Source organism: Fonsecaea erecta (genome assembly GCF_001651985.1).
Source record: "Fonsecaea erecta strain CBS 125763 chromosome Unknown Scaff3, whole genome shotgun sequence".
Classification (NCBI taxonomy): domain Eukaryota; kingdom Fungi; phylum Ascomycota; class Eurotiomycetes; order Chaetothyriales; family Herpotrichiellaceae; genus Fonsecaea; species Fonsecaea erecta.
Window position 1 is genome coordinate 1,848,712 of NW_017387246.1, and position 10,683 is coordinate 1,859,394.

At 51.1% G+C, this 10,683-nt stretch overlaps 5 protein-coding genes across 5 annotated transcripts; 3 read left to right on the top strand and 2 right to left on the bottom strand.

Annotated features, from left to right (window-relative positions):
- Positions 1–287: 287 nt before the first annotated feature.
- On the bottom strand, positions 288–1,274 carry AYL99_03928 (hypothetical protein; the record flags this gene model as incomplete). Its single annotated transcript, XM_018835442.1, has 1 exon — positions 288–1,274. The coding sequence occupies one exon, from the start codon at positions 1,272–1,274 to the stop codon at positions 288–290; it is 987 nt and encodes a 328-aa protein (XP_018695092.1).
- Positions 1,275–1,805: 531 nt separating this feature from the next.
- On the top strand, positions 1,806–3,581 carry AYL99_03929 (hypothetical protein; the record flags this gene model as incomplete). The annotated part of the gene is made up of 1 exon (XM_018835443.1): positions 1,806–3,581. One exon carries the CDS (start codon positions 1,806–1,808, stop codon positions 3,579–3,581), a length of 1,776 nt encoding a protein of 591 aa, XP_018695093.1.
- Positions 3,582–4,143: 562 nt separating this feature from the next.
- On the top strand, positions 4,144–4,964 carry AYL99_03930 (Levodione; the record flags this gene model as incomplete). The annotated part of the gene is made up of 2 exons (XM_018835444.1): positions 4,144–4,706; positions 4,772–4,964. The coding sequence occupies 2 exons, from the start codon at positions 4,144–4,146 to the stop codon at positions 4,962–4,964; spliced, it is 756 nt and encodes a 251-aa protein (XP_018695094.1).
- Positions 4,965–5,217: 253 nt separating this feature from the next.
- AYL99_03931 (hypothetical protein) lies at positions 5,218–6,891 on the bottom strand (the record flags this gene model as incomplete). The annotated part of the gene is made up of 1 exon (XM_018835445.1): positions 5,218–6,891. The coding sequence occupies one exon, from the start codon at positions 6,889–6,891 to the stop codon at positions 5,218–5,220; it is 1,674 nt and encodes a 557-aa protein (XP_018695095.1).
- Positions 6,892–7,623: 732 nt separating this feature from the next.
- Positions 7,624–10,543, top strand: AYL99_03932 (hypothetical protein; the record flags this gene model as incomplete). The annotated part of the gene is made up of 6 exons (XM_018835446.1): positions 7,624–8,118; positions 8,220–8,292; positions 8,346–8,415; positions 9,074–9,230; positions 9,294–9,357; positions 9,414–10,543. The coding sequence occupies 6 exons, from the start codon at positions 7,624–7,626 to the stop codon at positions 10,541–10,543; spliced, it is 1,989 nt and encodes a 662-aa protein (XP_018695096.1).
- Positions 10,544–10,683: the final 140 nt, after the last annotated feature.

Genomic DNA, 10,683 nt, shown 5'->3' on the forward strand with positions numbered 1-10,683 from the left:
GTGGTCTCGATGCCTCGGGCCTCACTGTGTCAGCGCAAATGTAGAAGTGGCGTGGTATGATTTTCATCATAGGCTGAGACAGCCTGAACTATGCTCGAATGAAGATGCTATTCTCGCTTCAAGGCCAGGACATTCAAGACTGCGTCAGACCCTGTGGAAACACTCGTAGGGATGAGTCCACATTGGCTCTTGTGGTGAATGCTCATCACTGTTTAAACCTTCGACTTTGTTCCGTAGATCTTCGTACTTAAAAAAAATTGTAGTAGGTCCTAATTAGGTCTGGCTATCTACCCGACCAAGCGGTTGAGTTGACTTTCATGTGCCAAAGGGTCCTTGGGGAGCTGCACCTTCCAGGCCTTCCCGACCTCGTTCTCCCCCCATGCGTGCGGGCCATTGTCATATGTGTTAGTCCGCCGCATGTCCCTTCGGTATTTGAATATATACTCCGACGCGTCTAACGCTCGATGCCAGACTGCTGTGTTATCCCACATAACTGCGTCTCCTGGTCGCTCCCACGCGACCTTGTACACGTATTTCGGCTGGGTTCCGTGCTTGATCAGCTCTTCCCGCATCTTGTGGCTTTCTTCGATCGAATAGCCCTGGAACCTATAGACATAGCTGGTCACATACAAATTCTTGCGTCCGCTCCCCTCGTGCGGATACACGGCCTTGAAATGAGAGATAGACCAGTCGTATGGATCCACATCTTTATACAGATCCGGCGCCGCCATCCGGCGATTATGGATCAGCGAACAATCACACACCAAGTTCTCAAGCTTGTCCTTCCATTCGCGGTCGAGGTCTTCGTAGGCGGTGCGGGAATCGGCAAACTCAGTCTCGCCGCCAGAACCTAGGGGAGGGATTTCGACCGCGCGGAGTAGAGAGTATTTGTCCCGGCGCGGATGATACTGCATATCGGCGTGCCACAGCTCGTTACCCTTCTTCAGCATGGAGGTGACGCGGTCGGTGTCCTTGACTATTTCTCCAGAGTCGTCCAAGTTGGACACGTCGAAGATGTGCGGCTGGTCAGGGAATCGACCTCGGCGACGAATGAAAGGCATCGAATCTAGCTCGCCGAACCGCCGTGTGAAGGCAACGTGGGTGTCATTGTCCATATTGGCATTCCGGAACACGAGGACGCCATACTTGTCGATGCCCTCCTGAACTTCAGCGATCACAGAGTCCGGTATGGGTTTGGAGAAATCAACACCCTCCACTTCAGCCGCAAATGTTGCGTGAAGGGGCTTAAACTTGAGTGTCTTGTGAACTGCCATTGTCGATGGATTGATCAAAGACTTTGAGGAAGCTTGTGGGTGGCCGTATATCTGAGAAGATTTAAATGCGAATATCTTGTTGATGCCCGTGACTCTCGTAATGGGTCATGAGAGAGTAGTGAGATGAGCGGAAAAGTGTCCTTGTTACTGTCAAGAACGGTTCCGACTCGCGACAGTGGCAAAGTGTCATTGACAATAGGGGCGGAATAGCCAATGACTCCACAAAACCCTAAGGATAGTCCCTGAGTGGTCATGTTCAGATGAGGCTGTAACTGATAACGTTTTCCGAAGGATCGGGAGCCAATCTCCATTTTGCTGTGGTAAAACAGGGGTCTTGCTGCCGACAGTTGCACAACATCCCCTCGAAAGAGGCCTGTCAGTCCATCCAGACCAATATGCGAGAAGCAGACCAATATATACGTTTGACGTTTCTCGAGCCGTAGATGTTCAAGAGACTCTGTCCGAAGTTTAAACATGCTACGAGACTTGTGTGACACCACAACCGAGCCATACGGAGGGTATGTCAAGCCAATGTCAGCTCCTGGAAACCTCCCAAAGGACGATCCAAGAGCGGACTCAGAAGAGGCTGCCAAAACATGCGACTGGCAAAATGTAAATAGCAGAGGTTACTCGATACTAGAGAAGCCGCACGGGCTCCCCCAGCGCAAGCGCGTCATTGTGATCGGCGCCGGAGCCACTGGTATATGCTTTGCAAAGTTCTCCGAGGCGTTGGCGAACCTCGACCTGCAGATATACGAAAAAAACGACGAGGTCTCTGGCACATGGTGGGAGAATAGGTATCCTGGCTGCGCCTGCGATATCCCGTCTCACATTTATCAATTCACATGGGCCATGAATCCCAACTGGTCCCACTATTACTCTGACGCTCGCGAGATTTTCGAATATTTCAAAGGTGTTGTGAACGCGCATGGGCTTCGCAAATATATTAAGGTGCAGCATCAGGTCGTGCGTGCAAGCTGGAACTCCCAGACCACTAAATGGGAAGTCCAGGTCCTGGGACCGGACGGAAGAACCTTCGAAGACGAATGTGACTTCCTTGTCAACGCGTGCGGCCTCTTGAACAACTGGAAGTGGCCGGATATCCAAGGTCTTCACAGTTTCAAAGGCAAGCTTCTCCACTCAGCAGCTTGGGATGAGTCCACTGTCCTTGACGGAAAACGAGTGGCTGTGTTGGGAGCAGGCTCATCTGGTATCCAGATCGTTGCCAACATTCAACCGCTCGTCAAGCAGCTGTACACTTGGATCCGGTCTCCGATCTGGATCAGCTCTGGATTTGCCTCCAAATTCGCGGGTCCGAACGGGAAAAATTTCGAGTATAGTGAGGACATCAAGAAGGAATTCGCAGAGAATCCGATCAAGCAACTCCGCTATGTCAAAATGCTAGACGCAGAGCTTGGCCAACGGTTTTACTTTAACTTCATCAATACCAAGGACGCCCAGATGGCCAAGGAGTTCTCTCGCAAGCAGATGGAGGACAAGTTAAAAGCTCGTCCAGATCTCATAGAGAAGATCATTCCCACCGCATATGGGCCGGGATGCCGAAGACCGACACCAGGAAATGGATATCTTGAAGCCTTGATGGAGCCCAATGTGACAGTTTATACAAAAGACATCCAGCAAATAACGCCGTGGGGATTTATCGACAGTGACGGCGGCGAACACGAAATCGATATAATTATCTGTGCAACGGGTTTCGACACATCCTACGTCCCACGATTCCCGGTCCTTGCGAACGGCAAAGACCTCCGGCAAGAGTGGGCTGACGATCCTGTGTCATACCTTTCTGTCATGATACCTGATTTTCCTAACTACTTTCTCTCTATTGGGCCTTACAGTGCCACAAATGGTTCGCTATTGCCGCCCATTGAACACGGATGCAAATACATGCTCAAGATCATCGAGAAGTGTCAGATGGAACACATCCGCTCGATTGCACCCAAGGCCGACGCCACGGCCGAGTTCCGGGAGCACGCAGACTTATTCCTGAAGAGAACGGTGTGGAATCAAAAATGTCGAAGCTGGTATAAGGGCGGGACGATCGATGGGCTCCCACGTCTATACCCTGCGTCAAGAGCACATTTTGTTGAGACCATGCAGCCGCGGTATGAAGACTTTGAGATTAAGTACGGAAGCTGCAACCGGTTCCACTTCTGGGGCAATGGATTCACGGTCCGCGAGCTTGACGGGCGTGATCCGACATGGTACCTCGGGATTGTGGATGGCAAGGACAAACAGCCAGATTATACTGAGGACGAAAGGACTCTTTTTTTCTCTTCTAAGCAATAGGAGAGACTTAAGGAGGATCCCTTGTGTACATAGTTTGCAGTTTAGTGATAGCCTGAGAATACAGCTCCATCGTTTACATATAAATCTAGGACACTTTACCAAAGATGTTCTTGGAAGTAGAGTTTTCATACAGTGTCTTCTTAAGAATTCAATACCCATGAGCAAAGAGACCGCCAGACCTTGCTCACGGAATAGATCCAACTCTATAAAAAGTCGAGTTGATGGGGCGGATCCTGAGGGAGACCGCATTGCGGAAGGACAGAGCCGATAGAAATGCGGAGGGTGAGTCATCTGCTTCGCCAGGCTCGAGATACCCGACCACTGAGCATCATTAGTTCGAACGCGGCTCTGAAAATGTTTCTGTACGGTGTGGACTCGTCAGTTTCCAGCTATATTAATATTAAGGATGCAGCATGTTTTGGAAGTGCGAATCCTGGAATCGGGGATGTTCGTGAACGCTCCAATCCTGCTACGCAATTAGGCTCGTATTTCACCCTTGTACATCAGAGTTCCAAGACCGGCTCGAACCCTACTCAGCTGTTGAGAATCGACTGTGATTATCATGGCTTCTCTGAAAGGGAAGGTCATCGCCATTACTGGTGCAGCGGGCGGCATAGGGTCGGTGACGGCCGCAAGGCTGGCATCCAGGGGGGCTAGCCTTGCGCTGGCCGACATGGACGAACACGCATTGAACGCCACGGCCACAGAAATCCGCGGAAAACATGAAGTCGATATTCTCACGACGAAACTCGACGTGACCGTCTCCAAACAAGTCGACGATTGGATCGCCGCCACAGTCAAACGCTTCGGAAAGCTCTCTGGCGGGGTCAACCTCGCGGGGACGGTGGGGAGGGAAATTGGCCTCAAGGCGGCCCACGAGGTCTCGGACGCAGACTTTGACCTGGTCATGGCAATCAATGTCCGAGGCCTCATGGCCTGTCAGCGAGCGCAGTTGCAGCATATAGACGACGGGGGGTCGATCGTCAATGCCGCCAGCGTTGCAGGGAAAATAGGCATCCCGAACTTGCTGGCTTACACTGCGAGCAAGCACGCTGTCATCGGAATGACCAGGACCGCGGCAGTGGAGAATGGCCATCGAAATGTGAGAGTGAATGCGGTCGCGCCGTGAGTCTTGACTCATTTATCGCCTTGCAGAGACATTTTGTCCGCTGACTCCTCGCTTCATGTAGTGGAAGCATTGATACCAAGATGCTCGGTGTCGCTCGCGATGCCCACATGCCTGGCAGCGAAAAGCCACTGGCCCCAATCAATCGACTTGGAAAGCCAGAGGAGGTTGCAGCCTTGATTGCATTCCTGCTGAGTGACGAGTCCACATACACTACGGGGGCAGTCTACACAATCGATGGTGGCATGACTCCATAGAAGAAGCGTCTTCATGGATTTTATATCTGGAAGCTGTGTGAGAGTGAGGAGATGGAGGATCATTTGTCATGCCAACGACGGCTATGGAGATGATCATGAGTAGATTTGAGTCCTTTAGTCGGCTTTGCACGTGCAATATCGAACTATTTCCAGCTTCAAGATTCTACCATTGCAACTATCTTGATGAGCCTATACTCCAGATAGAGCATACTCCGTGGCTGTACGTAAACTTTTTCCTTCGTTGTCCTGCTCCTCAGATCGTCCGCTTCCTCACCAATACTGGCAAAGCAGCTTTCATCAGGGTCAAGCTCGAGGTAACCTCCCAGGGATACCGCTCGAGATCGTACTTCGGGGCCGGCTTCAGCTCCAGTCTTCTCATAAACCGCGTCAGAAAGAGACGCATTTCCAGCAGGGCAAGCGGTCTTCCGACACAGCTGTATATCCCGGCCCCGAAAGGGATATAGGCTTTAGTATTATGATTGCATATACCATGCTTCTCCCGTTCCTCGTCTATCCATCTTTCTGGAAGAAAATCCGAGGCTCTGGTGAAATTTCTTTCGTCTCTTTGCATGGTCCACTTGTGGATACTGAGCTGTGTGAAACCGGGAATGAACTTTCCGTTGACCACGGCGCCGCCCTCAGGCGTCGACCGCTGGTTCCCGTTAGGATCTGGCTCTGCGAGGCGCAACGACTCGTTGATGACGGCGTTCAGATATGGCGCCCGTGCTGGAACCAGCTGCTGCCCATCCAGCTCACTCACGCCGTCCCAGAGCGAGTCTACCTCTTCTTGCGCCTTCTTGTAACTGTCGGGGTTCGTCAACAGGTAGTAGAATGCAAATGTCATACATATGCTGCTCGTGTCACTCCCGCCGACGACCACGACTATGGCTTCCTCGGCAACCTGTGACTTATTCAGTTGAATCCCAGTCTTGGGATCAGGCTGTAGCAAGTATTCGAAAATGTCACCACCAGCTGCCTTTCCTCTTTGGTATCGTGCTTCAAACCGCTTTGCAGTGAATCGGACAAAGTCGAGTCCGCTTCTTTTGCGTTCGCGATCGATCGGCAGCCATTTGTAAAGCTCCTTGAACCACGGCACCGGGCGAATGATGGAAAGCATGCGCATATAGCTGTGGAGGAGACCTGCCCACTCCAGTGATTCCTTGTTGGTGCCCTCAATCATCCCAAAATCCTCGCCAAAGCCAAGATCACCCATGATATCGAATGAGAAGTGGTCGACGTCAGCACTGACGTCGATAACAGTGCCATCTTTCCCCTCGCAATGTTTGATCAATCGATCGGTCAACAGAATGATCCTGGATTCGTAAGACTTTAAGGCGTTCGCGGTGAATGCTTTATCCCAGATCCTCCGCCGGACCTTGTGGTTCTCCACGTTTCGCGTGCTCGCCATAACCAAAGTGTTGTGACCTGCCCGTCCGGGGTTGCCATCATACCAAGGTCCTCGGCGAAGGTTGAACGACTGAGCGCCGTGAATGAAGGTCACGTCATCTGGATTGATGAAGGAGAGCTCATTCGGACCGTATCGAACAACGTCTCCGTATCTCTGGTGCAAAGCTTCGAGATATCTGTGGCTGTTGCCCGTTCCACAAATATAAGAGAAGTGAAATTTGCTTAGTTTTCCGAGAATAGGGCCGGGATACTCCCGGAGAGGATGAAGGAGTAACCTGTATATAGCAATGCTGTAACCCAATGCTGCGAAATAGCAAATATTGAAGGCAGAAATAAAACCGATAAGCCCGAGACTCGTCTCGTCTGCGTTCCTTCGCCAGAAAATGCAAAGTGCCACTTGGAGAACTGCGACAAAACTAAGGAACAGAGGCACTGTTGGCTCCTTGCGCTGGAAAACAACGTGACTTCCGAATGCTGTAAGCACGCTTCCAGAGCTGACGGTCAACAAATTCAATTCCATGGCTACCAGTTCCAAGATGCCTTTCAGAGCAAGATTTCTTGAGCGACACTACTGTTATGATATCAAATATGAATACCCTGATTGTGCGGAAGCCACTTACAGCCTGGTGGACAACCATGAAGCCATGGTGGGGAGCGCCACCGGCCGGCTAAGTCGTTTTCGGGAGGCCAATACAGCGCGAGTAAAAGCAGGAGTATTATGAGAAATATGGCATCCCGCCCCTTCCGTGTATCATTACCCGGACTCAAAATGCAGGCATAACCCCCGATGCCCCAAGTCAGCACCATCAGGCCGCGCAATATCATACGATTAGATAGCCGAAGCGCTATGTGTGGAGAGTGCCGTGGTAACAGGTCATTTTTCCTTTGCAAAACCACGTAAAGTACATGAAAGGCATTCCACTAAGGTCTGATCTGCAATCACAAGGGAAGGAAGCAGAATCAACGCTGTCGGTCGGGCCGTGCATATCACGATATATAGGCCTTGAATACGTTACAGGAGAAGACCTAGTAACTATCAAGAGACTATAAGACTACTTTCAAGGTTTTTAGAAATTCTAGTAAGAAGGACGAAGTTCTTGGATCACAAGCCCTCTCACAACTTGTCTTGAGCTTGGTGGGACTGAAGAGAAATCCCGCAGGACATCCTTACCCAGTCTGAGAGAGAAGGAAATCTGATCCCTCCACCTGCGACAATTTTCTAAATCTAGAGCTCATCGTCAGTTCTACAAGAATGGCTTGGAAACTCGATGGGAAGGTTGCCATTGTAACGGGATGCGCGTCTGGCATCGGTTTAACAGCGGCAAAGCTCTACCTTGAGGCAGGTGCAACGGTTTTCGGAATCGATATCTCCCCATTTCCAGAACCATATCCGTTCTCGACAACACTGTCAGAGAAGTTCCACTTCCACAAGGCAGATCTGACCGCCCCTGAAGCCTGCGATAAGTCGGTAGCCGCGTGTTTGTCAAAGACGGGAAAGAAGGTCGATATCCTGGCGAATGTGGCCGGTATCATGGATTCATTTGAAGCTGTTCACAGAACCAAAGACGCAACGTGGGACAAATTGATGAGTGTCAACACCGCGGTGCCAATGAAACTCATGCGAGCAGTTTTGAATCAAGGTGGCATGCTCGAGCAGAAATCAGGGCGCATCATTAATGTCGCGAGCAAGGCTGGACTGAGTGGGGCGGCAGCAGGATTTGCTTATACAGCTAGCAAACATGCTCTGGTAGGTGATGTTGATGGTTCATTTCATGTTCGATTTCCACGATCGACTTTTGACGACGTACCATTGTCATAGAATGATTGCTAACCAATATATTCCCTCAGATCGGAATGACCAAACATGCAGCATGGCGTTACCATCATGATGGGATCCGAACAAACGCAGTCTGTCCAGGAGGTATTGACATTGCAATACAGCCTTGCTAGTACATCTCCTGACCTTTGTTATAGGGGTTCCAACCAACATTAAGAATTCTATTCAGCAAGAGGACCTCGACCAAGAGTCCTTGGAAATCATGACGTGAGTTTGCGCTTCATGGAATTTTGAGGATCACAGCCCTAGTTAGAGAAACGGGCTAACACTGGGGAAACAGGCCCTTCCACCAGTTAAATCACTCCCGAGACGGAAGTCCAAGTATCTCTACAGATGATATTGCGAACACAATCCTATTCCTTTCGGTCGAGGCATCCCGCAATGTCAACGGAGTGATAGTCCCGGTGGACAATGCATGGAGTGCATGCTAACCGTCCACCTTACCACTTCCTGTCCGCGTGTGAAACAGGAGTAATGACTTCCAAGGCCCCGCGCAAATCGGAGCCAAGGTCGAGGCTAATGGGCGCGTGGAGATCTCCTCCTCTAGCTAGCCCGGTCACAAGCGGAAAATGTTAGCCGCGGTCGAAAGGACGGAAGGCGGAATACTAGCGGAAATCTGGCGGAATTGAAAGCCAAATATGGAATAGTGCAAGCGAATGGACATTCGACTAGGGCCATTTTCTGGCCCGTCCCTTTGCATGTTCTATTCTGGTTTGCACCGCTTCACTAGTGGGATGGCTCGAGTCGGATGATTAGATCTCGCCAGGCAGGCACGCTTGTGAGAGCTATTCTGCACAATTGATGAACCATACGCTTTCATAAGTTCACTTCATTGAGGTTACAACCATTGCTCAGGTACTCTCAGGATCGGTCTGGTGACGATGCTAAGTATCGATGAAGTGCGTGAACATGACAACCAAGAGTCCTGTTGGGTCATTATCCATGGATCCGTGTATGATCTTTCTGAATTCCTAGACATGCACCCTGGCGGTGCGGCGTCAATTCTACGCTATGCGGGCAAGGTCTGTTGAGTCCAGAGTCGAGTTGTTATGGAATGTCTTCGACGTGAGCTAAGAACTGAACAGGATGCCACTGCGGAGTATGATGCAATCCATCCACCCAACACTATCGAAAAGGCTCTCCCCAAAGGTACTTGACCCTGTATCCAACCTGTGATAGAGAGGATACTGACTAATATGAGAAAGACAGACATCTTGGAAAGGTCAAACCATCAATCACAGCGGCGGAAAAGCCAAATGTTACCGCTGATAGTCTGGCCCGTGAAAAACAAGGCCCCATGCCTATTGAAATGTGTCTCAACTTGAATGATCTGGAGCTTGCAGCAAAAGCAAGTCTTGCTGAACGCGCATGGATTTACTACTCCTCTGCCGCGCAAGACAGGCGGACTTTGACTCACAACCTGGACGACTGGAAGCGAATCCGGTTCCGACCACGGATCATGAGGAACGTGAAAAAGGTCAACACTCGACAGACGATACTGGGCTTCCAAAGTAGTCTCCCATTCTTCATCGCACCCTGTGCATTGGCAAGGCTGGGCCATCCCGATGGAGAAATGTGCCTTGTACGAGGCGCCGCACGAGCCAATATTGCATACTGCCCTAGCAACTCGTCATCCGTCTCCCACGACGGCCTCGCAAATTGTCTTGCTTCGGAGACAAGAGGCGGATGCCTCTTCTTTCAACTGTACGTGAAGAGATCTCGGAATGAGACCCTCGGCAGCATCCGACGTGCCCGAGAGCTAGGATACAAGGCGCTGGTGATCACAGTGGACACAAACGTGGTTGGAATCCGAGAGGATGACGACAAGTTCAAGATCCGGGAGGCGCTGAAGAGCGGGCAACAGCATCTCAGTCCGTGGAGGGCGGCTTTGTCCAATCCTGATCCCGACGTCGTGTTACGTGCACCTCACTCGGCAACCCTGAATTGGGAAGACCTACGTTGGATCAAGAAGGCATGGCAAAACGCCGGACCAATATGCTTGAAAGGGGTCCTGACGGCCGAGGACGCCCAGACTGCGTGTGACCACGGAGTTGATGCAATCTACCTGAGCAACCACGGAGGACGCCAGCTGGATTCGGCGAATTCTGCTCTCGGGGCATTGATTGAGATACAGCAGCAATGTCCGGACGTGTTGAGCAAATGCCAGGTCCTCCTCGATGGTGGCGTCCGCCGTGGAGGAGACATTCTCAAGGCTCTGTGTCTGGGAGCTGCTGGCGTCGGGTTGGGCCGACCCTTCATGTACGCCCTCAGTGCCTATGGGACGGAAGGCGTGCAGAAGGCCATCGAAAGCAAGTTTCCCCGTCTGATGAGTTGATACAAACCCCTCCTAAAATGCCCCCACACTTCAATGCCTTCTGGTTCTGAGTGGTACACTAACTTTGTTATCCTGGACAGTACTCAGCGACGAAATCGAGACTGGCATGCGGCTACTGGGCGCGACGTGCTTGGAAGATC